General features: G+C 46.6%; 1 protein-coding gene across 1 annotated transcript in view; it reads left to right on the forward strand.

Moving 5' to 3' along the window:
- sorcs1 (sortilin-related VPS10 domain containing receptor 1) overlaps positions 1-26,939 on the forward strand; it is a gene marked incomplete at both ends in the record, with an annotated part of 670,421 nt that overhangs the window by 566,448 nt on the left and 77,034 nt on the right. Inside the window, one exon of the mRNA XM_084318344.1 lies at positions 4,191-4,267. Within this exon, the coding sequence (XP_084174470.1) occupies positions 4,191-4,267 (77 nt within the window). The remainder of the gene's footprint in view (positions 1-4,190; positions 4,268-26,939) is intronic.

A 26,939-nucleotide genomic window follows, 5' to 3' on the forward strand; every position in this document is an offset into this window, starting at 1 on the left:
GGATTGGACGTTATGGACAGTGACTCCTACAGGTCGGTTGGTGCGCCTGTGCAGCAGAATCAGGAAGCAACGGGGGCAGCGTGAGCCTCCCACGCGTTACTCCTTGCCGCTGAGAGATTGCGCTGTACAGGTGAAAAGATGTGACAGCTGCCTCCTCGTGTACCGGAGGGGACACGTGATGCAAGGCTTGGTCCACATTGCAGCCGACCAGTGGGAGGCATGGTCTAACAACGTTCGAGACAGAGGAGGGTAGAATTGGATAATACGAAATTGGGATGGGAGAAAAATAGAAAATGGGGAGAAAAAGTAGATACAAAAAAAAAAATTATTGAACCACAGACAGCAATCAGAATACTGGCATTTCCATAACGCTTTGCTGCCACCCATTCAGTCCACACTAGTAGCAGCTGCAGCTTTCATCTCTACAGTATATTTTCAAAAACATGAGGAAAAACTTTGCTTGAATTGTCTTTATTATGAAAACAAAAACAGGACTTTTGCTTATTTTCAATGTGCCGTTTAAGGTTTGCTGTCGATGTCGTAGATGTACGGACTTGCTTCTTCAAACCGGGTGGACAAAGTTTACAGACAAACGTTAGATTTTTTCTGTCTGAGTCAGTACTGACTGGCTTCGTCCATGATAATTATGCTCGCCGATTCCGCGGTTCCACTGTTTGTTGTGAGGAGTCTGATTGACGTAGCCAGGGGGTGACAGGCGCGTTGCCAGATTGGGTGGTTTTCCGCATTATTTTGAAGCCTGTTTACGGTGTGTTTTAACTGGGTTTTTGGCTGAAAGGCATATGAAATCTGGCACACCTTTGAACGCCGTTATACTAGAGTGCTGAGAATGAACACACTTTTGAACGCCGTTATACAGTGCTGAGAATGAACGCATTCTCAATTACGTTCATTTAGCGGAAATACAGTACGTTCAGTTCACGTTCGCCCAAAATACGAACGCGTTCATGAACGATCGTTCATTGAACGCGTTCAGGTACATCACTGCTCCCTCAGCGTCTTGAACCGCACATCAGATTTGAAACCGCACATCCATCGGCCTATTTTGTCCGATCTGGGGTGATACAATGAAATATATTATATATACAATAAGGCCCAGTTATGAATAAACTAAATACATCACATGTGGCCATTTGAAAATATTCCATTCGCTAAATAAATACAGTAATTATGCATCTGCAAAGATAGCTAGCTCAATGCTAATGCCGGCAATTTTCGGACTTTTCGAAATATGTTTTTTTTGTGAAAAGCATTACTAAAACGTCCAGACAAACCTCCCGGGAGCATTACAGTCTATCATAAGGTGGCTAAAAATACACTATAAACCAAACTTTGGTCGTCGTTTCTTGCGCTAGCTTTTGTTAGCCGGCCTTAGCCAACATTAGCGTGGCTGGGGGAGCAGAACTCATGTTGAATGCCGAGTCATGCGCCCCTCGCGCTGGGTAAAAAATCACCACATACCGGCGATTTCCAAACGGGCTTTTTATACATGAAAACATTACCAAAAACGTTGCAAAAACATCACAGAAGCACTATAGACTGTCATACAAATGTTAAAATGTTATAATTTTAGCAACTATTACGTAGACAATGCACTTACATCGTCGCTTGAAACTGCGTGAAATAACTTATTAGCTGGGGAATTTTTGTCCTTAGACCGGGCGCTCTGGATCAATATAGATAGAAATATTTTAAATAATATTTGGAACGGTGTGTGTCTGGAGAACAAAACACGTTTTTATCCAGTATCTCCGTTTAGCAGTAACTGGGTTCGATTCCCGCTTGGGGACCAGGTTTCCATGATGCCAGGTACTCAGGTCACGTGGGGTATCTCCCAGGCCTTTCTGTGTGGAGTTTTGCATGTTCTCGCCGTGCTCGCAAGGGTTTCCCCCCCGGTAAGATAAACCCAATGGAAAAACATGCACAACAGATCGCTAACACTGTGGCGTTTTTGACGAAGACGGACAGGAGCACTTGGATTGGTCCCCGGGGAGCGGCTCACGTTGACGCCATATCTGCTCCCGGCCCATGGGGGGAAGGACAACGGGATGGGAAAAGTGCAGAGAGACATTTCATGGGCGACTCAGTGCATGTGTGTGTGTGTTCCTGTGGGTCGCCCATCTCGCGTGTGTGTGTTATAAAGACTTCTAGTCTAAACCAATTACTGTTACTCCCCAACAACAATAAACAACAATTCTCAAGAAAATGTGTTATTTTATTATCAGAATCACTAGAGCAAGAAACTGTAACGATAACGAATAAGAAGCCAGGCTTCAACAATAATATTTTATATTATGAATAGTAATTTATAAAAAAAATAATAATAATGTATTATTATAATATTAAAATGTTATTTACAAAACGGAATTCTGTCTCAATCCCAGTGTTGAGCCATGCTCATTTGCAATGATAGTCCCAGAATGCTGTGTAGATATGGTGACATTGGGGGGTGACAGTGACTCGGTAGGTAGAGCACTCGTCCGGTTATCCGGAGGTTCCTGGTTCGATTCCCGTTCCTCCCGGGCAGCATGTCGAAGTGTCCTTGAGCAAGACACTTAACCCCTAACTGCTCCCAATGACCAGGTTGGCACCTTGCATGGTGGCCTCCACCGTCGGTGTGTGAATGTGTGAGTGAATGGGTGAAATGTGAGGAACAAATTGTAAAGCGCTTTGGATAAACGCTATATAAATGCACCATTTACATATGGTGTAGTTTTAAGTACTTCAAATATATAAAATAATCAAATATTAAAGGATACCATGCCTGTGTTATTGATTTCCTTTCAAAATCTGGTTCACCTAAAGAAGTGCTACAACGGTTTTAGTGGGCTGTTTGACCTTTGACATTTGCCTTCAATCTATTGTATCTAAACTTCTTCTTCCCTCTCTCGTTGAGTCCCAAATGATTTTAGACTTTTGATTGCCTCGATTAATCAAAATCCTGATGATTGTGATTAATACTGGGATGAATTTACATGAATCATTCATAAGGCGGATCGTTTATAAGTTATTCATAAGAAGGGGCACCACTCCATTTAAGTTGTAGCGAACAAAGTATTTCCAAGAAAACGCACAATTTGATCACATTTATCAGTCCAATGATCTCAAAGCTGTTCATCCTTTTCAACAAGGGAGTAGGTTTGGTTTCAACCATCGGGAGGACACTTTAACGTCCTCCCCCAGGACATTTTGAGCATCAAACACTTCCTTTTCCTGCATTCTGGTTTGTGCCTTTTCTGTATACATTTATGGTGGAAATGTCTTTATTTATGTAAAGGAAAAGACAGCATCCAGGTACCCGCTGACACGAATATAATTGAATATAATGTATTGCTATCAAATATGTATTCTCCTGTATTGTTATACATAGTATTACAGGTAAGAAGGATATATATAAATGTTTTGATACCCTTATTTGTTTTGCCTCTTTTGGGGAGGGGGTTGTCTTTCATATTAGCTATATTCTTTGAAGGGGACAAATTGACCTCTTCTCAATATTGAGGGGGACATGTCCCCTGCAACCCCCCTTAACCCTACGCCTATGCTTTTCAGATAGGGTTATTTAGTTTGGACGAAGCTGTCCAAGACAGATTATCAAATTTATTTACTAGCTAATGCGGACAAACAAGCACAATTTTCTTAATTTATTTTCTAAACTATTAGATACCAAATAAGCAAGTATGATACAGTTCAGCTTACTCGGTCCATGTTTGGTCCATTCTGGCCCTGGTTCGAGTCTGGCCTGGTTGTCGGCTCCTTCTGCTGGGCCCAGTCCAGGCCACTCAGGCTTGCCCAGACCCTCCTCAGAGGGACTGCAAGTAAATTCCATAGAAAAAGAGAAGTTGGACATTTCACTCCTGGCTTTATTACCTGCCCTGTCACTGGTCCGTTCAGACATGCCGTTCACCTCAGCAGGGTTTCAACCCCCCCCCCCCTTACTTTATACTGTAGTTAAATGTTTATTATTACATAATATCATGTGCTGTGACAGTTTTTCATCTCCAATAATCAATTATGTGCAGATTGATTGTTGTCCCCCTCCCCCTTCCTGATTCAAAAAGCATCTAACATTCCACATCGCTCTCTCTCTCTCTCTACATATCTCTCTTTCTTTCTCTGTCTCTCTTTATCTCTCTCTATCTCTCTCTCTCCATATTTCTCTCTCTCTCTAGGCTCCATCGGCGCAGAGCTGACCACCAGCAATGTGAGCATGTTCATCACCTCAGATGCGGGCAACACGTGGAGACAGGTGAGCTATCTCTGGCTCAGCTGAAGGGCATCACAGAGGAACTAACCCACTGTCAGCTCACTGAGGATGTCCTCTCCCTCTTCATCATCATTTTATTGCAGCTTTTTAAGTCAATTGGCTTTATTTATATAGCGCAATAGATACAAAACCAAAGTGCTTCACAAAAGGCTGACTGAGGATCACTGAAACTTACTTTCGGTCAGCTTGTACAGACAGAGCGTGAACCCATTGACTTTGCATTGGTTTGTGGCTAACTATTGGGAGCTAGCATGAGGAACTGCATGGATTGTGCTGAAAAAATACTATATATACCAGTCAACATTATTAGGAAGTAAGAAAGCTAGGATTCCTATTATTATTATTTTTTTAAACATTTATTTATTAGTCATCAAAGGTACAGTTGAATACATTACACATTGAATGGCACATTTAGTATTTTCGCCCTTCCCCCCCTCCCTCCTGGGTTCCCACAGACATTGCAAAATTAAATTCAAGGACTTTCTCAAAAAAGAGAATTAAAAAATAAAAGGGATACAGTTCACTTTTAAGTGCTGTTTTTTATAGCAAAAATGTATAATAATAATTAATAAAGAGTAAAAAATACACATTTAGTCGGATCCAATATTTATGGCTCAAAGCCAATCTCCGACAATTAGTGCTACCTTGTGTCAAAATACAAGTACTAAGCATTTCAAGGACCTTGTACGAACCCTCCCCCTCCCTCCCATTTTCCCTCCCCTATCTTGCCCAATCCTACAAATACACAACAGGAAACATAGAACATACAAACACATATCTCTCTCACTCATCTTTCCTTCTCATTATCCTAGTGTCTTTAGCTTGGCTATGTAACCAATAAAAGGGCCCCATACTATTTCAAACTTTTCACTAGACCCCCTTAGGTTGTATTTGATTTTCTCCAGATTTAGAAAGAACATGATATCTTTAAGCCATAGGGATGCTTTGGGGGCTGCTGGTGATTTCCACTCTAGCAAGATCATTCTGCGTGCTAGTAGGGATGCAAAGGCAATTCTATCTATTGTTCTTCTCCTAACCCTTTGGTGATCCGGTCTTGGTAAGACTCCAAAGATGGCTATTTCCGCACTGGGAGTTAGCTCCATGCAGGCCATGTGAGCGGATCGGAGCGTGAGCGGCGCGGGGAGCGGAGCGGGCGGTTTTGACGTGAGCGAGGAGTGGGTTTTAAAATGGGTCGGCGCGACGTCCGGAGCGAGAGTTCTCCTCCGCTCCAATCCACTCCGGGACGCTCACACAGTGGTTTAACACTGATGTAATAATATACATGTAGTACAATGCCAAAGCAACAGATGGCGATGTACAAACATGAAGGCCATTTTCAACCAATGAGAATTGAGAAGGGTGAACCTGTGATATCCTGTTCAGGCTTCACTCCTCCTCCTTCACTCAGTCCTGTTAGAAAAGTATCGACGCCATTGTTGTTGTCGTTAGCTTACATGCTAACGTTAATGGCAGCGACCATAGCATTGTGGCTCGGCTAACTATCATCGCTTAATATAGCTAGTGAATGGATAAACAACGTTATTTAACATTGCAGAATGGGTACAATTACAATGCTGCTCAATACAAACAACTGTTTGAGCTCATTTACACCATGCTCAAAAAAAAAAAAAAAAAAGCAGAGCGATCTGGCGCGGGGAGCGGGGAGCGCTCGATTCAAGGTGAGCGGTGAGGGAGCGGAGAGCGACTTGGGGGCGGGGTCAACATGAGCGATTAGCGGAGCGGACCAAGCTTTAAAGAGCGAAGAGCGGATTTCTCGGCCGCGCCGATCCGCTCACGTGGCCTGGCTCCATGTCGAAAGCCTCTGCGAGGTGTTTGAAAATAGCTGTCCAGAAGCTGTGTAGGCAGGGACAAGACCAAAACATGTGCGTCATATTTGCTGGGGACATGTGACATCTATTACAAGAGTCTGTAATATTGGGATATATTTTGGCGAGTTTAGAATTTGTAAAGTAAATGCGATGGACCACCTTAAATTGCATCAGATTGAGCCTGGAACAGGATGTACTATCATTTACTCTGGCCAATACTCCATTCCAAATATTCTCATCTATAGCATCACCCCATTCCTTTTACCAGTCCTCTTTGATTTTATCAAGACATGTTTCTGTGTTACGGGAGATCAGGGTGTAAATCCTTGATATAAGACCTTTTTGATTTGTGGGGATGTCCAGAATTGTGTAAATTACTGAGTTGGAGATAATAGGGAAAGAGGTATTATGATGTTTAACCCAGTTTCGAACTTGAAAGTATCGGAATAAATGAGATCTCGGGAGGCCAAATTTTTCACACAGATCGCTAAAACTACAGAAAACTTTATTGGTGTATAGGTCCCTCAATCTAACTAGGCCTGACCTTTGACAGGTCAAAAAGGCTGGATCAGTGTGGGGAGGGATAAAGAGGTGGTTGTTGCAAATGGGGCTGTGGCTGGAGAACCCAAGGAGTCCAGAGGCGCGCCTGAATTGAAGCCATATTTTCAAAGTCGATACAACAATTGGGTTTCTTGAAAATTTGGTCGGCCGGATTGGCAATTCAGATGAGAGCAGAGCCAATAGTGAGGTAGACTGACAGGATCCTGCTTCAGATTCACACCAACTCAGTGCCGGTTCTTGGGTCCATAAAATCATCTTGTGGATGTTGGCTGCCCAATAGTAGTTTCTTATATCAGGGAGTGCCAATCCCCCACCCTCTCTAGGCCTCTGTAAGAACTCTCTTTTGATTCTGGGGCGCTTGCCTCCCTATATAAAATGGGAAATCAGTGCATTTACTTTAGTAAAAAATGATTTGGGTAAGAAGACTGGAAGGGATTGAAAAAGGTATAGAAAACGTGGAAGCACATACATTTTTATGCAGTTTACCCTCCCCGCAATAGTTATATGTAAGCTATTCCATCTCTCCAGGTCTAATTTAAGCTTGGCTATTAGGGGTGAGAAATTATTCTCGATAAGGTCTGAAAATGTACGACATATGTTCACTCCCAAATACTTAAAACTGTCTTTAGATATCTTAAAGGGGAATTGCTTTTCAGGGATCTGTAAGGCTAGATTATTCACTGGGAAGCATTCACTCTTTGAAAAGTTAAGTTTGTAACCTGAAAAGGTTCCGAATCTATTCAGCAGTCCGATAGTCTGAGGGATGGTAGACAGTGGATCAGAAATGAATAATAATAAGTCATCTGCATACAAGGAGAGTATATGTTCCTGAACATACCTGTAATGCCTTCTGTATTGTTGTTGAATGATGTTTCGCAGTTAGCAGCCTCTATACAGCTAAAGAGACAAATTTTGTCCGGTCTTACAGCTGCTAAAAAGTTGATAGCATCACGATGGATTCAACCGGATAAAATGTGCCGGAAGGTATGGGTTCTTACCTATCTCGATATGATTTATTTAGAGATATCTACAGCAAGAATTTTAGGTGTCAATGAAGCCAGCATTGCAATCTGGTTAGAAGTGGTGGAGAGAGGGCGGTTAGGTGGTCGAGCGGAGATTGCGTTCGTCACCAGCCCCGGAGCTGTGAGCTTGGTTCGCCTGTTCGAATCCAGCTCACAGCTCCGGGGTTGTCACCAGCTTGGCTGGCCGTCTGCACTGATACAATTGGCTGTATCAGAGGGTGGGAGAAGCTGGCGGGGTGGGTCCGGGTCGTTGTAAACAGCGACTCCTACAGTTCGGTCGGGGCGCCTGCTAAGCGCGGATTGGACGTGAGGGGGATAGTGTGGTCCTCCCACACGCTACGCCCTCTCAATGAGAATCCGCGCTGCCAGGTGAAAAGAAGCGGTGATTGGCTGGACGTGTGTCGGAGGAAGCACGTGGTAGCCTCCACTCTCCCAAAATGATCTGACTGTGGGGGGTAAAGCGCAGCGACCAGGAAGGGACTGGGAATTGGCATACGACTAACATTGGGATGGGAGAAAATCGGAGGAAAATGGAGGGGGAAAAAGACCAAAAAAAAAAAAAAAAAGAAGTGGTGGAGAGAATAAAGGTTAGCATATGAATTGTAATCTCTGGTTAGAAACGAATAATGGATGGATTATCCAAGGGGGGTCCTGAGGGGGGGGGGGGGAAGAACGAGCAAGAGCATATGTGCCTAGCCGTGGATAGGAGGGACTTGTTGAGGCAATGTCAAATTTAATTCAAATTTTTTACATATTGTGAAAGTACAGATTCATACCTTCAAAATAAGCCATCACTTGAACATTTTGGTGGGATACTTTTCAAGCTACTTCCTATGAATCATGGTGATATCAGAAAACGCATTCAGAGATGAATGGCCTTCGAACTTTGTGGAGAGTTTCACACCGGTGAGTTAAACAACTACAACCCTACCCAGAATGCATTGTATTCCATGGCCCCCCTCTCTCTATGGGGACATTAACACCTTGCGTCAAGCTCTTTTGTTATGTCGATTTGTTGGAAGCCTCACATAAGCCATGTAATGTTGGGGGTCAAGGTATTGGCTGAACCAGGAAGGAAAGGCTTTTTTTGTTTCATAGTGTGACTTGTCGTACAGACCTTGTAAGTCTAAAAGCTAAATGACTAAATGTAAATGTATTATAAGGAAAATGGGGGACCCTGATATAAACAAGACGAATCAAGTGAAAGAGTTAACCTTCTGTAGTGTGGTAGTGAAAGGTTAACCTTCTGTAGTGTGGTAGTGAAAGGTTAACCTTCTGTAGTGTGGTAGTGAAAAGGTTAACATTCTGTAGTGTGGTAGTGAAAGGTTAACCTTCTGTAGTGTGGTAGTGAAAGGTTAACCTTCTGTAGTGTGGTAGTGAAAGGTTAACCTTCTGTAGTGTGGTAGTGAAAGGTTAACATTCTGTAGTGTGGTAGTGAAAAGGTTAACATTATGTAGTGTGGTAGTGAAAGAGTTAACCTTCTGTAGTGTGGTAGTGAAAGGTTAACCTTCTGTAGTGTGGTAGTGAAAGGTTAACCTTCTGTAGTGTGGTAGTGAAAGGGTTAGCCTTCTGTAGTGTGGTAGTGAAAGGTTAACGATAGGTTATAACTATAACCAAGTTCTGTGAGTAATGGTGACGCTCAGCGTCACTACTGCACTATACTTCACTCGTGCACGCGCACTGAATAAAAAATTCCACAATGTACCTTTACATCCCAACATTCGTCTGGCCACACCCCTATCAGCTTACCTTCATAAGCAGGTGTGTGGTCACCTACTCGCCTCCTTCCCAAGCTTTCACCACAAGGTGAGATCAAGGGCCGCAGCGGCGTCGGACGCTGAGCGTCACCATTACTCACAGAACTTGGTTATAGTTATAACCTATCGTTCTGTTTCGCAATGGATCTCGCTCAGCGTCACTACTGCACAAGGGAGGCTGAGCGAGAGCCATAGCCCGACAAATGTACCCCGCTGAGGCCCCCCACAACCATCAGATCAGGGAGGACCGAGCCCCCCCGACCCTCCCTAATGGAGGATACCCCCCCTATTGGAGGGTCACGGGAGGGCGACGGACCCGACCGTGCGAAGAGGCACTCAAGCAACTCAACGCACAGGGTGAGCAGACCGTGGCTTGACCCCACGACTACACACACGCACAACCCGCATGCCACCCGGGAACGAACGGAAGGAACAACCCCGTTACCGCCCCCAGAAATCACGGGGTCAAGAGGAAACCCAACCCCGTGGCAAGGCCGTAGCAGCGGAGCGCGAAGGAAGACCCCCAGACCCACTGAAGGGACTGGATCCCCTGGAAAACGGGGGCCCGGAGAGGTCAATGACGCCAGGCGTCAAGACCCCACCAGGTGGCCACTTAGTGACACCACATCGCCAGCGTATTCGGATAAGGCCCCTCCAAGAGCGGGCCCTTTCCCCCCAATAGCACACCGCCTGGCACACTGACCCTGCAGAACAGGCAGTCAGCATGGCCGTAAGCACACAAAAAGGTCACCCAACGGAAGCAGACAGCGCACCGGGGAAACCAGGCAACAGGCTGTAACCTGAGCCTGGAGCACTGCGGACGAGACAGGCGCCAAAGGAGTCAACTGAAAACAGCCGCCCCGGCGGAAGGGGCGTATGCTGGCATTGTTGATCACCATGACAAAGCCTCCATTAAAAAAAACCCACCCAGAGGGGTTGAGGCAGAGAAGGCTGACATGATTGGCAGACGTCATGAACGTGCAGGGGCACACTCAACCGGGTAACCCGGGAGTTGACTCTGCTCCAACACACCAGGGAACCAACCACCTTGTTGTTAACCTATGCGGTGGTTGTTCCTATAACCCCTCAAGACAAAAAGGGTTATTCCAAGTCTACGGTATCAACAAACTTTACTTCGGACCGGACCCGGCGGCCTGGGACGCACACAGGGTTACTAGAGGAGGTCCCCGAAGACCACCCCGACAGCCCTCCCTCCGCCATGCGTGAGAGAGGAGCGAAGAAAAAAGAGAACCAGCCCCCATAACAGTGCCAGGTACAAAAGAATACCCAACAAGGGTCTCTATAACGCCTAACCTCGTGACACCCCAGGCCGACCCGGCATTTTCCCCCCCGAAAAAAGCCCAAGTCCCTCAGGGTATCAGAACAGCAGATCTGCATCCCCGGCGGACAACGGGTTAACTGATCTGGACCAGCGTGACCAGAACCAGTCCTGTGCCCTAACCACGCCGACATGCCTACTCCAGGAGAAGGGGCAGATATGCGTGTCGATCTTAAAACATGAAAAGAAGGCGCCACCCAGACGGTCGGTGCGAACCGCGCTCGGTGGCCCACCCCAAGGGCGTGAGACCCCTCTACATATGTTCAGATCCATTCCGTTATCATCCCCCAGATATGAACAAGAATCCGTCGATAACCAACAACAGGTTGTCGGAAGAGGAAAAAACCTCCATCCCAGTTGCTTTATAAAAACGCTGTTTTAACCACAAGCAACCAAGGCGTACTAGCTACCCGCATGATCTTTAACAGAACACCCCGAGCTAGCACTTAAGCGTGCGTCGGGACACAACCACATCAATGAACAGGCTAGTTAGACCTTTCAGTGAATCCCCAAGGCGCCCAGGGGAAACGACAAGAGGGGTATGGCGCTTCCTAAACTCCAACTATTTTTAATAAAAAAGAAGGAAGCACCAACAGACATGAATCCCATTCTACACAGCCGAGGGTAAAACTGTTTACATTTTTACATCCAGTCACCCCTTTCACAGAGGATTTAGACCGAAATTCCCCAGAGAGCCTTCCCACGTGAGTCGTAGAATGAAAAAGCCATGGCAACTACGAGTCACGTGACCAACTGACTCAAGTTACACATAAAATCGAGCGTAGCGGACCCGTAAGTCCTACGCTCTAACCCGACACTTTGACACAACAGATTGTACGTAAAGATCTAACTCACGGAAGCCATCGTCATAGCAACGTACGTAGTGTCGTATGCCATGACGGGGGGAAACCCAACCCTCAACTCCTGTTTTTAATAGGAGCAGAGTCAGGACAACCCTTTCCCCCCCCCCCCCCCCCCCTCCCTGCCAAGGCGCCTGACGGCTTGGCCCTGACTGGCCTAACAGGAGATGAGAAAACCCCCCTGACCAATCAAGTGGGAAGGAGGGGTTTATTCGGCACCCCCTCACAGAACCTTTCCCCCTACACACAATAACAACAGTAGCATATGAAACCTTTGGTAGAATGCTAATGAATAGCGCAAGCTAATACAATGCATGCCACCCACAGAACTGTGAACAGGGTTTACAACAAAACCAAGTCGTGTGTGTGAATCCTACACCCGCATTCCATGTTGTACATAGAAAAACACTGATAGAGAGAGTAACGGCTAGGCCGTGGAACGTGTGTATACGAGCATTACTGCAACTAACACAACAGTGTTGTAGCTCAACATTACTTCTTGTGTAAGCAACAGACCATACAACCAGCTTCTACCTGCATGTGGAGTGTCAGGCCGAGATAGAAACCTTTCTATAACCGAGTGTATGCTGCAGACCTTGCTTAAGCTCATAACACGAACGTAACCCTTCTATCAATGTATACTAGTGCAGATTCACACTTTGCAACCTCATCATATGTTTTGGTGAAGAAACACACAGTTTGTTAACAAAAAATACAGTCCCCCTTTAGAGGGGACTTTTTATTTATGAGCAAACAAATAATATGAGAGGCCGGGGAGGGGTAAACAGAGGGGACCGCAGGGGAAAAAAGTCACTGGGTCTAGCGGCGTCTGCTGTCTCGAGCCGCTCGGGCTTTGCCACCCTGAGAAGCCCCGGAGGGACGGTAGATAATCGGTTGCTGGTCACGGCGATCCCTACCGTCTCCTCCGGTCGTAGGTGAGCCGGCTGCAGCAGCAGCACCGTCTCTCCTCCTGGCCTTCTTCGATGGGCCAGCAGTGGCAGTGGAGGCAGTAGCAGCCACGGCGGAGGAAGCTCGACGACGTGGGAGCCGTCTGACTCCACCGGCGATGACGGGAGGAGGAAAATGGGTTGGAGCACGGACCGCTCCTCTGCCATTTCTCTGCACGTTGAGGTCATCAATTGCAGGGCCTTCCCGAACAGTCCAGCATCGGAGAGGGTGGCCGTTAGAAGAGGACCTCTCTTCTTCTCTGGCACACGGGCCTGCTCCAGCCAAAGGTGGCGCTGGATCAGAGTCGCCAGGGCGCGCACTTTCCCAGCGGCTATGGCCTGCAGCTGAGTCAGATGCAGGACAGCTCCTGCCGCCTGGGTGAGCTGGTCATGTTGGACATCAGTCAGCTCCGTGCCGCCCGTCATTATCCCGGATATAAATCTTGCCAGCTGCGCGACATTAGACGCGGCAGCCAGAGATTGTGTACCAGAGATGAACGACTGGTCGCTCCAATAAGCCAACCGCCTAGCCGATTTTCCTTGAAGAACCGGCTTGCATAACGGTTCCCACACCACTTCCGGACAGAGGAGAGCGGCCATCGGCCTATCAAGCCGTGGCACGCCCTCTCTCATACCGTCGACCAAACCCACCACCCGCGTAACCGGTACGTAGGCGGGGGTGAGGCCCATGATGTGGGACACCACCTGGCCCCGACGAACATAGGCCCCCATTGAGGGGAAAAATGGGTAGACAACGTCCACCCCTCTCACCGGGCGACGTTGCCAGAGATGACCTATTAGATCATCAGGGACAGGAGCAGGCAGTGGCTGCGGCAGCGGCACGCCGTTTGCAGCGGCCGCCACCGCCATAAGCTCGGGGAACAAAGCCCGCAGTTCCCCCTGCAGACTTTCCTCCACCGAACCCACATCCCTCACATGCAGCAGGCTTCGACTGGACAAGGAGCCACAGTCTGATGTGGCTGATAGTAGGGCATCCTGCCGATGAGGCCGAGGGTCTTCCCCGACATCCTCGAACAAGGCGCCCCAAGGAGACATTTCACCCCCATCCAGTGTTACCTGGACGGGTGGGATACTCGTCTCTACTGGGCCTTCAAACAAGAACCCGTCTGCCTCTACCATGCAATCCTCTGTTTCCATCGGGCAGATAGAGACCGACGCATCCTCGCTGGTCTCCAGCAATTCACCAAACCCAGGCCGTTTGCAAGCCACCATCTTGCGACGGGAGCGAGCAGACGCAAAAAGTTTGCGTCTCAAATCCTCCGGAACCAAAGGAACCGGCCGCTCAACAGCGGACGATTCCCCGGAAACAGAGGAACCAGAGCCAGGACCAGGCCATCGCAGAGACGACAGCACCGGTGCACCGGCTCCTCGGAGAGGCAAACTACCCATCGGATGCCTACCGGGCGTGGCTGCCACCCACGAGAGAGGCAACAGCCCCGCACCAGAACGCACAACGGAGGCGGGAATGGAGAACCGCTGGTGAAGAGTGGCTCTGCGACTCTCCGAAGTAGACATTATGACTTAGATTTGTCTATCGAATACTATGAGAGAAGAAAAAAATAAGCACAATGTAAACACGTTTCAACTTTCTTCAACTAGCAACCTCGTCAAGTGGGGATCTACCGAAGGCACTTCCTTGTGGTGAAAGCCAAGAAGGAGGCGAGTAGGTGACCACACACCTGCTTATGAAGGTAAGCTGATAGGGGTGTGGCCAGACGAATGTTGGGATGTAAAGGTACATTGTGGAATTTTTTATTCAGTGCGCGTGCACGAGTGAAGTATAGTGCAGTAGTGACGCTGAGCGAGATCCATTGCGAAACAGAACCTTCTGTAGTGTGGTAGTGAAAGGTTAACCTTCTGTAGTGTGGTAGTGAAAGGTTAACAAAGGGTTATGTATATAACCCAGTTCTATGAGTTATGGTGCGCTCAGCACCTGTCTGCACTGTACTTCACTTCGTGCACGAGCACTGAATAAAAAATTCCACCATGTACCTTTACATCCCAACATCCGTCTGACCACACCCCCTTCCGCTTACCTTCATAAGCAGGTGTGTGGTCACCTACTCGCCTCCTTCCCAAACTTTCACCACAAGGCGAGATCAAGGGCCGCAGCGGCGTCCAGGTGCTGAGCGCACCATAACTCATAGAACTGGGTTATATACATAACCCTTCGTCCTATGTCGTTATCGCTTGCTCAGCACCTGTCTGCAACAGGGGCTGAGTGGGAGCCATAGCCCGACAAATGTACCCCGCTGAGGCCCCCCACAACCATCAGACCGGGGAGGACCGAGCCCCCCCGACCCTCCCTAATGGAGGATACCCCCCCTATTGGAGGTTCACGGGAGAGCGACGGATCCGACCGTGTGAAGAGGCACTCAAGCAACCCAACGCACAGGGTGAGCAGACCGTGGCTTGACCCCACGACTACACACACGCACAACCCGCATGCCACCCGGGAACGAACGAAGGAACAACCTCGTTACTGCCCCCAAAATCACGGGGTCAAGAGCAAACCCAACCCCGTGGCAAGGCCGTAGCGGCGGAGCGCGAAGGAAGACCCAGACCCACTGAAGGGACTGGATCCCCTGAAAAAAGGGGGCCCGGAGAGGTCAATGACGCCAGTCATCAAGACCCCACCAGGTGGTCACTTAGTGACACCGCCCCCCACATCGCCAGCGTATTCGGATAAGGCCCCTCCAAGAGCGGGCCCTTTCCCCCCAATAGCACACCGCCTGGCATACTGACCCTGCAGAACAGGCAGTCAGCATGGCCGTAAGCACTCAAAAGGTTAACCAACGGAAGCAGGCAGCGTAACGGGGAAACCAGGCAACAGGCTGTAACCTGAGCCTGGAGCACTGCGGACGAGACAGGCACCAAAGGAGTCAGCTGAAAACAGCCCTCCCGGCGGAAGGGGCAGATGCTGGCGTTGTTGATCACCATGACGAAGCCTCCATAAAAAAAAAACACCCAGAGGGGTCAAGGCAGAGAAGGCTGACATGATTGGCAGACGTCATGAACGTGCAGGGGCACACTCAACCGGACAACCCGGGAGTTGACACTGCTCCAACACACCAGGGAATCAACCACCCTGTCGTTACCATATGCAGTGGTTGTTCCTATAACCCCTCAAGAAAAAGGGGTTATCCCAGGTCTACGGTATCAACAAAACTTTACTTCGGACCGGGCCCGGTGGCTCGGGAAGCACACAGGGTTACCAGAGGAGGTCCAGAAGACCACCCCAACAGCCCTCTCACCGCCATGCGTGAGAGAGGTGCGGAGAAGAAAACCAGCCCCTTATGATAGTGCCAGGTACAAAAGAGTACCCAACAAGGGTCTCCATAACGCCTAACCTTGTGACGCCCCGGGCTGACCCGGCCTTTTTCCCCCTGAAAAAAGCCCAAGTCCCTCAGGGTACCAGAACAGCAGATCTGCATCCCCGGCAGACAAACGGGTTAACTGACCTGGACCAGCGTGACCAGAACCAGTCCTGTGCCCTAACCACGCCGACATGCCTACTCCAGGAGAAGGGGCAGATATGCGTGTTGATCTAAAACATGAAAAGAGGGCGCCACCCAGACGGGCCGGTGTGAACCGCGCTCGGTGGCCCACCCCAAGGGCGTGAGACCCCTCTACCTATGTTCAGATCCATTCCGTTATCATCCCCCAGATATGAACGAGAATCCGTCGAGAACCAGTAACAGGTTCTCGGAAGAGGACAAAACCTCCATCCCAGTTGCTTTATAAAAACGCCGTTTTAACAACAAGCAACCAAGGCGTACTAGCTACCCGCATGATTCTTAACAGAAACACCCCGAGCTAGCACCATGCATGCGTCGGGACACAACCACATCAATGAATAGGCTATTTAGACTGTTCACATTTTTACATCCAGTCACCCCTACCACAGAGGATTTTAGACTGAAATTCCCCAGAGAGCCTTCCCACGTGAGTCATAGAATGAAAAAGCCATGGCAACTTCGAGTCATGTGACCAACCGACTCAAGTTACACATAAATCAAGCGTAGTGGACCCGTAAGTTCTACGCTCTATCACGACACTTTGACAACAATAGATCGTACGTACAGATCTAACTCACGGAAGCCATCGTCAACAGCAACGTGCGTAGTGACGTGTGCTATGACGGGGGGAAACACAACACTCAATGCCTGTTAATAGGAGCAGAGTCAGGGCAACCCTTCCCCCCCCCCCCCCTCCCTGCCAAGTCGCCTAATGGCTTGGCCCTGACTGGCCTGACAGGAGATGAGTAAAAAAACCCTGACCAATCAGAAGAGGGAAGGAGGGGTTTATTCGGTACCCCCTCACAAGCCCTTCCCCTCTGCACACAACAACAACTTTAGCATATGATACCTTTGGTAGAATGCTAATGAAATAGCGCAAGCTAATACAATGCACGCTACCCACAGATAACTGTGAACAGGGTTTACAACAAAACCAAGTCGCGTGTGTGTGTGAATCCTACACCTGCATCCATGTTGTACATAGAAAAACACTGATAGAGAGAGCGAAACGGCTGGGCCGTGGTACGTGTTCATACAAGCATTACTGCAACTAACACAACAGTGTTGTAGCTCAACATTACTTGTGTAAGCAACAGACCATACAACTAGCCTCTACCTGCATGTGGAGTCTCAGGCCGAGGTAGAAAACCTTTCTATAACCGAGTGTAGGCTGCAGACCTTGCTTAAGCTCATAACACGAACGTAACCCTCCTATCAATGCATACGAGTGAAGATACACACTTTGCAACCTCATCATATGTTTGGTGAAGAAACACACAGTTTGTTAACAAAAAATACAGTCCCCCTTTAGAGGGGACTTTTTATTTCTGAACAAAAGTATATGAGAGGGCCGGGGAGGGGTAAACAGAGGGGGCCGCAGGGGAAAAAAGTCACTGGGTCTAGCGGCGCCTGCCGCCTCGAGCCGCTCGGGATTTGCCACCCCGGGTAGCCCCGGCGGGACGGTAGACAATCGGCGGCTGGTCACGACGATCCCTACCGTCTCCTCCAGGCGCAGATGGGCCGGCTGCAGCGGCGGCGCCCTCTCTCCTCCTGGCCTTCTTCGAAGGGCCAGCAGTTGCGGTGGTAGCAGCAGCAGCCACGGCGGAGGAAGCTCGACGACGTGGCAGCCGTCTGACTCCACCGCCGATGTCGGGAGGGGGAAAATGAGGTTGGAGCACGGAGCGCTCCTCCTGCATTTCTCTGCACGTCGAGGTCATCAACTGCAGGGCCTTCCCGAACAGTCCAGCATCGGAGAGGGGTGCCGTCAGAAGTGGAATCCTCTTCTTCTCCGGCACACAGGCGTGCTCCAGCCAAAGGTGACGCTGGGTTAGAGTTGCCAGGGCGCGCACTTTCCCAGCGGCTATGGCCTGCGGCTGAGTCAGATGCAGGATAGCTCCTGCCGACTGGGTGAGCTGGTCATGTTGTACATCACTCAGCTCCATGCCGCCCGTCAATATCCCGGACATGAATCTTGTCAGCTGCGCGATGTTAGACGCGGCAGCCAGAGATTGTGTTCCGGCGATAAATGACTGGTCGCTCCAGTAAGCCAACCGCCTCGCCGATTTCCCTTGAGGAACCGGCTTGCGTAACGGCTCCCACACCACCTCCGGACAGAGGAGCGCAGCCATCGGCCTATCAAGCCGTGGCACGCCCTCTCTCATACCTTCGACCAAACCCGCCACCCGTGTAACTTGTACGTAGGCGGGGGTGAGGCCAATGATGTGGGACACCACCTGGCCCCGACGAACATAGGCCCCCATTGAGGGGAAAAATGGGTAGACAACGTCCACCCCTCTCACCGAGCGACGTTGCCAGAGATGACCTATTAGATCATCAGGGACAGGAACAGGCAGTGGCTGCGGCAGCGGCACGCCGTTTGCGACTGCCGCCACCGCCATAAGCTTGGGAAACAAAGCCCGCAGTTCCCCCTGCAGACTTTCCTCCACCGAGCCCGCATCCCTCACATACAGCAGGCTTCTACTGGTCAAGGAGCCACACTCCGATGTGGCTGATAGTAGGGCATCCTGCCGACGAGTCAGAGGTTCTTCTCCAACATCTTCAAACAAGGCGCCCCAAGGAGACATTTCACCCCCCTCCAGTGTTACCTGGACGGGCGGGATACATGTCTCCACCGGGCCTTCAAATAAGAACCCGTCCGCCTCTACCATGTAATCCTCTGTTTCCATCGGGCAGGTAGAGACCGACGCATCCTCACTGGGCTCCAGCAACTCACCAAACCCAGGCCGTTCGCGTCTGCAAGCCACCATCTTGCGACGGGAGCGAGCAGACGCAAAATGTTTGCATCTCAAATCCTCGGGAACCAAAGGAACCGGCCGCTCAACAGGCCGCTCAATAAGGGCAAATAAGAGAACACATTAATGACATTTCAAAGATGTAAACAAAAACAAAAAAACGATTTTTTCGATTTTCTGAAGAGCAAGACATTTTTTCATTTCCTGACACCTATCTCTGCCCGAATCAAATCGGGTTTGGTTGCGTCGGGGCACATATGTATGTACTGTATTGTATAATGGGGATTATGTATATATCTCGTAACCTACATTTATTGATTCAAATACAGGAATGTATATTCCTGTGATTTATTGAGATATTTACTGTTAATGTTTGTCTTGTCAAAAAAAAAAAAAAAAAAAAAAGGAGAGTATAAGTTCCGAACCATATCTAGAGATTCCTTGATTGGAGTTGGCGGATTTGAGCGCAATAGATAAAGGTTCGATTGCTACGGCAAATAGCAAAGGACTCAGAGGACATCCCTGGCGGGTACCTCTACCAAGAGTGAAGTACTGGGATATCATCCCATTAGTACTCACAGATGCTTTAGGTGCAGAGTATAAAAGTGTTATCCAAGAAATAAATTTGGGACCCATACGAAACCTATTAAGGACCTCTAGCAGATACCCCCACTCCTCCCTATCAAATGCTTTCTCCGCATCCAAGGAGACCACCACCTCTAGATGCAGGAGAATGAAGAATATTTAAAAGGCGCCGGATATTAGAGAAGGAGTTGCGGTTTTTCATAAACCCTGTTTGGTCTAATGATATGATACCTGGCATAACCGAATCTAGCCGCATGGCTAGTGTTTTTGCTAGGATTTTATAGTCTGCATTTAAAAGGGAGATAGGGCGGTAGGAGCTGCAGTCAGATTGTTCTTTACCCGGTTTTAATAGCAAGGTTATTGAGGCCTCGGTGAGAGTTGGAGGCAGAGCCCCTTGGTCCAGAGAGTGATTGAACATTTTTAACAGGAGGGGGGTTAATTTATCTATGAATTTTTTATAGAACTCTATTGGATAGCCATCTGGGCCAGGGGCCTTGCCACTTTGTATCAGTCCAATCGAGTCTGCTATATGACCAAGTTCTAGAGGTTGGTCTATTTCGCTCGCTTGCGTGTGGGTTATGGATGGGAATTCCAGGTTGTCAAGAAACCTTGTCATGTCTGTATCATCCGCAGGGGATTGTGAGGTATAAAGCTCGGAATAGAATGTTTTGTATTTTATTTTTTTATTATTTTTTAAACAAACACATAAACAAACATGACAACACACGATTAGATATACAAACATTGTTAACAGTGCACATCAATTAAATCACCGTTTAGATAAATGTCTTATACAAGATATACCCCTAATACCTGCTATCTATTCCCCTACACACATATGCTCTTGCTTGCACCCCCCACCCTGGACCCCCCAATGGATAATCCATTCATTATCATTCGCTCCTAACCAGACACTACCATTATATGCTAGCTTTTATTCTCTCCACCACTTCTAACCACATTGTCAATTTGGATTCATTGAGACCCAAAATTCTTGCTGTAGATATTTCTAGATAAATCACATCGAGATATGTAAGAATCCAGACCTTTCGGCACATTGTTTCCGGTTGAAACCATCGTGATGCTATCAGTTTTTTAGCCACTGTAATACCAGATAAAACCAATCTATTTAGCTGTATAGGTACTGCATACTCAAAAACATCATTCATCAGTAGTACAGAGGGGTGTACAGGTATATTCAGAATTAAGAGATTTGATAATTGCTGGGTCACTTCTTTCCAGAATATCTTAACTGGTGGGCAGTCCCAGTGCATAAATGTCCCCTCGTCCCCATTTGTACATAAGGAGCATTTGGAGTCTTGTTTAAGACCCATTCTGTTCAGTCTTATAGGAGTCAAGTATGTCCTATGAATATAGTTAAGATTGATTTGTTGATGGTCCGGGTTTCTTGATGCAAGTCGAACATTTGCCCAGGCTTCTTGCCAATCAAAATCTTTTTCCAGGTCTGGTATATCCCTCCTCCAAACAGAGTCTAGGTGGAGGGTTTCATACGAGGCCGTTAGTAATTGATGATAAAAATCTGATACAAAACCTCTCGATGTCTCTCTTTCATAGAAAAATGTGTGGTATCTGTGGTGTGCAATTGGTATCCTTAATGGAACACCGTGAGCCTTCAAACATAACAATAAAACAATTGTGTGTAAAAATAATATGTGGAACCCAGGGCTGTACACTGCGATGATATCGTCGCGAATTTCCCCTTTAATTGGCCGTTGCGATTGGTAAATATTATCTGGGGGCGGGCTTGCGAATAGTGCTTTCAAGCCTTGCATTCGCATTTCACTCCTAAATTATCCAAGGCGTGTGATGACGCGATGACGTCACTCACGCGAGCTGAGCAGTGAGCACTCAGCAGGTATGATCAGCGGGAACAATCGACTGAGCACTCACTCTGATAGACTGGCTGACTGTCTGATTTAGCTATGAAGAAAAGTAAAGTTAGTATTGTTTCATATTTTCGACGCGTTCGACCTCCTATAATGAGCCGAACTGAACTGAACTCAGACACACGGAGAGAGCTGCGGCGTCTGCTGCTCCTCCTCCCTCCCGCACCCGTGGCTGTTGTAAACACTAGTCTCTAGTGGGACACTGGGACCTCGGTGAGCCTGCCAGCCGGCTAGCTACTGATAGCTATCAACAAATGCTCCAGTAAGTCTAGTAGTGCATGATAGCTCGTGTTAGCTTACTGTTCAAAACGAAACGTCCCATTAAACTAAATAGTTCAGATAGCTCCTGATATCAATGTCTTATAACACTGAGTCGATGCGTATTCGAGCTGAGGGCACGCTGAATATAGTCAATAGGGTCCAGCTGCAGCGCCGGAGAATCCTGGCCGTAGCTGGAGGCTACAGTATAGGGTCCAGCTGCAGCTCCGGGGAATCCTGGCCGTAGCTGGAGGCTACTCGAGTACACACAGACAGTGGAGCTGGTTGCATATAGCAAGCATTTAGACTTGTTGCGTGGTGGCGATGTCTCACAGATAATACAACTACAAGTATGATTATATAATATATATATTTTATTAAAAAAAAATTATATAAAATAATTTTTTTTAATTTTTAATTTTTTTTAAATCAATAACAATCGATATACATAATGGTAAAATTGTTATTTAAAAATGTGCCCCTAAAAAATATATAAGTGTGCCCCTAGTGAAAAAGCTTAGCGTACAGCCCTGGAACCGGTGAGATTACATTTGATTTCTATTTCATCATAACTACAAATACCCTGTTTGTTGAAAACATCTCCTAATGTATGTATGCCTTGCTTTTCCCATCTAGGGAATCTTATAGGTCATTTTCCAATCAGGAGTGCATTGTTATTGAATAAGGGAGTATGATTATGCCATTTATGTGGGTTAGAATATTTTTTTTGTGTTTCACGCCATATCCGGATCGCATGAGTAATTATGGGGCCAAATTTCAGTTTGCATTGCTTAATTGATACTTTGGTGTATACTATGTCCTGCAGTCTCTGTGGTGCTACTATATTTACTTCTAAATTTCTCCAGGATACTGATGCTTGGGGTTCAAACCAGGTTGTCAGTGGTCTTAAAGTGTACGCCTTAAAATAGTGGAAAAAATTTGGAAATGCCATCCCTCCGTCGGCTTTGTTTCTCTGTGCGGTGGATCTTTTTATACGTGGTGGTTTGTTATTCCAAATAAATGTATATGCGGAAGAGTGTACATTTTTCCAATAACCATCTGGAGGGGGTAACGGAAGCATTGAGCTGATGAAGTTGATTTTAGGTAAGACATCCATCTTAACTATTGAAACCCGTGCCTGTACTGAGTTTTTAAGTTTTGACCACCTGTCAAAGTCGTATTTGGAATAGAATGTTTTAAAGGTCTCATTAATAAGAGATGGGATGACTGTGAGTTCTCCGGAGGGAGACCTTATTTGTTCAATTTGTTGGGATGTCGATCTACTCTTATTTTGGTGTGCCAAAAGGTGTCCTGCCTTTTCCCCATGTTCGTAGAAAGACCCACGTAATCTTAAAAGTAGTTTTTCAGTCTCACGAGTTGAAAGTAAATTATATTCCATTTGGAGATTTTGTCTTGTCTAATTCAGGGGTTGGGGATACTGATAATTTTCTGTCTAATTTTGCAATACTTTCCATGAGCTGTTCCTGTTTTTGTTTTCTCAGTTTGTTTTGTCTTGCAGAGTAGGATATAATCTCTCCTCTAACTACCGCCTTTAAAGTCTCCCAGAGTAGGGATGGGGATATGCTGTCATGGTTATTGGTTATAAGGAATTCGTCAATCACCTTGGATATTGTTTGACAGAATCCATCATCACCTAACAATGTGCAGTCCAGCCTCCAATGGGGGCGTGATTTTTGTAGTGTAGAGTGAGAATGCGATGTCAAGTAACAATGGGGCGTGATCCGATATCACTATAGTTGAGTATTCTGTATTATTGACAGCCGGAATGAAATAATTATCAATATAGAAATAATCAATTCTAGAGAATGTTTTATTGACCTGAGAGTAGAACGAAAAGTGTTTTTTACTCGGATTAAAAAAACGCCATGGGTCCACACATCCTATTTGGGTCACAAATGATGTAATGGATTTTGCCATTTTAGAGGGAGAGACATTCTTTGGATTAGATTTGTCTAGCCGTGGGTCTATTGCACAGTTGAGGTCGCTCCCCAAAATCAAATGGTGAGAGTTCAAATCAGGTAAACATGCTATTACTTTTCCCATGAATGCTGCGTCATCCCAATTGGGTGCATATAGATTAACTAGCACTACCATGACATTATTAAGGGATCCTGAAACTATAATAAACCTGCCCTGGGGGTCTGCAGTAACCTTAGTTGGTCTGAACTGTACTGTTTTATGTATTAAAGGGGAACTCCAACATTTTGGGAAATTAGCTTATTTAACATCTTCCCTGGAGTTAGACAAGAAGATACATACCTTTTTTGTCTCTGTGCGTGCATTTTAGCTTTGGGAATAGACGCTCCGTTAGCATAGCTTAGCTTCATCACTGGAAGTGAGGCAGGACAGTAGCCTTACAGTGCCTTACAGTGTATTGCAAGGTCTGACATTGACCAAATTTGATATGCATGACCTTGGTGGGCTCTAGGTCAACTCCTGAAAAGGGGGTCAATGTCAGACCTTGCAATCAAAAGTTAGTGGGCGCACTGAAATTATGGCAAGGGTTATTAGCCCCCTAACTTTTGATTGCAAAGTCTGACATTGATTGCAGAATGGGTACAATACAGTACGGCTCAATACACACAATTTTATAAGGGGGATGCAGACCAGAGAAAGACGTTTGTCTTGTTTACATCAGGGTAATTAATACTGCAAATTCTAGATACATATTCGGTTGCAAAAAGGTGTCCCACGGTCTCCTCTATGGCCGTGAATATTTTCACGCGGATCGGAATCACGGCGCGCCCGTGGGACACTTTTCCGTTTCGGTGAGTTTATTCCACGCTTTTGGCTTTCCTTTTCTAAGCATTTTCGGGGCTACATGTGAATGAGTAAAAGTTGCGGGACGCCCAGATGTTCCCACGATAGAAAGCTTGTGTGGAGCCCATAATTGGCTCACTTAATACAGCGTTTTTAATATCACGCAACATTTTCAGGGTCGCAAGCCGACCTTTTCCCCTCGTTTTCGATGATGGAAATGATTTAGGAAAAGCTTCGGCACGCCGAGAGGTACCCGTGGATTTAATCTCGCGAGGATCGGGGCAATATTCGGCTCGTGGGAGCAGTCACGGGTTAATAAAATGTTCAAATGTGCAGAGGGGAGGCCAGACTACTTAGTCTGCTGACAGGCCCGTTTTAAGGTGTGGGTAGGGCTTTAGTCAGCTCGAATCTGATTGGCTAGTATTGGTTTTGGAGTCCACATACATGGGGAGGCTGGAGAAAGACACCTCCCCCTGCCTCATCTCCAGTCTCCTCTGCTGCAGTGAGTCTGACAGTGTGTTAGAGAGAGTTAGAAGGAGAAGAGGGAGACATTTAAAAAAAATATATAACACATTATTATTATTGTAAACTATATATATATATATATTTTTTTTTCATATTTCATATTTGATATTAATTCATATTTTTATAGGGAGGCCTGGCTTCCGTTGGCTTCCATGAGGATTCGCCACTGCAATGTTGCCCTCTGCAAGCTTATCAGCTGTGGCGCTCATTGCACAAGTTGAAGTAGTCGGTTGTTTCTGCTTTGTATTGCTCATTGTACCACAGCACTTTTGTACAAATAGTGTATAAATGCAAGGTGGTCCCAAACGTTTAGGTTGTTCGATTTGGAAGGTTTAAAGGAAGTTTTAGACGGAGCCTCTCGTTTGCACGTCTGCTCACTGATACATCAAACCGGAAGCCATTTTTGGGCATGGATTACTAGATTTCAACTGCAATACATATAACCATCGCTTGGCCATTTCCTGGTTGTTAAACAAGCTAGGTAAATACTTCACCTACAAACATGATACTGTTCTGACAGCACATTATTTATGTAATTAACCTTTGAAATGCATTTGGTTTATGAATTAGGCCAAGCTAAAGCACGGGCCGGGTTTTATCAAAACAAATCAAATGTAAAAGATATTGAAAATAAATGATGATATAACAACAGACTGCTCGCTGGTGGTGTAGGGATGACTAGGACACCATGACTCAATGATTATTGCACCCTAAAGGGGATGTTTTTATTACGGAGATTTACTGTAACATGATAAGAATGGAAGGTCCAAATATTCTGCACTGTAGGTTAATGCAGAAGAAAGCATACGATTAACTTTCAGGAGTGAACCGGATTACACATAAATTATTACAATCAGCAGATGAAGATATAAAATGATATTGGCTAATTAACATAGCACTTCATCATATTGTACTGTCTACGAAATTAAACAACGTCCACAGTCACCTGCTGTCAGCAATATGGTCTTAAAACCACTGTGAAACAACAGGCTTGCCATGCATGAGCAACTACTCTATCATGATGAAACAACAGGTTTGTCATGCATGAGAAACTACACTATCATGATGAAACAACAGGATTGCCATGCATGAGCAACTACACTGTCATGATGAAACAACAGGCTTGCCATGCATGAGCAACTATATCATCATGATGAAACAACAGGCGTGCCATGCATGAGCAACTACACTGTCATAATGAAACAACAGGCGTGCCATGCATGAGCAACTACAGTATAATATCATGATGAAACAACAGCCTTGCCATGCATGAGCAACTATACTATCATGATGAAGCAACAGGCTTGCCATGCATGAGCAACTACTCTATCATGCCATTTCCTAAGGATGACAGTGTAGCACGAGCCTGAACCTCACTGTATGATAACCAAAATAAATAAAAACAATAACAGCCATAATGTATCAGGGCTTGTGTTGACTTCAGCATCCAGGCAGCCACAGGGGCCAGAGTACATCCCTTCTGTAAACTAACATTATAGATTATAGTGTCAGCACTTCCCTCTTTAAACCATGCAGTGTATTACTAAAACTTTTTTACTATTTGAAAAGGGAGAGGAGGGGCTTGAGGGGCTCTGGGCCTTTAGGGAATCTGTGCAAACGTTGAACATGAACCATCCATCCGTAGCCAATGACAGCCCATGCGACTGGCAGGGAATAAATCTCTTTTCCAGTTCAACACACAAGTAGCGACCACTGATCTGCACTCAAATGTCAGGAAACTCTTGACATGAAATGTATGTTAGAAGTAATATTAAAATCAAACACTGTGAGTCTCACTACACACACACGTTGTGTATAATGCACCTTGTGTATACCATTCACTTTTACTATTACTCATAGTATACTTTCAGATACAAATCCTGTATTGCCTATATTTACTGTAACATGTAGTATAACCGATAGGGCATACAGACCCTCATCTGCACCTTTGTTTACACTGTTTATTTTTTTGCCTATATTTATGTCTTTCT

Source organism: Notolepis coatsorum, assembly GCF_963971535.1.
Source record: "Notolepis coatsorum genome assembly, chromosome: 7".
NCBI lineage: Eukaryota > Metazoa > Chordata > Actinopteri > Aulopiformes > Paralepididae > Notolepis > Notolepis coatsorum.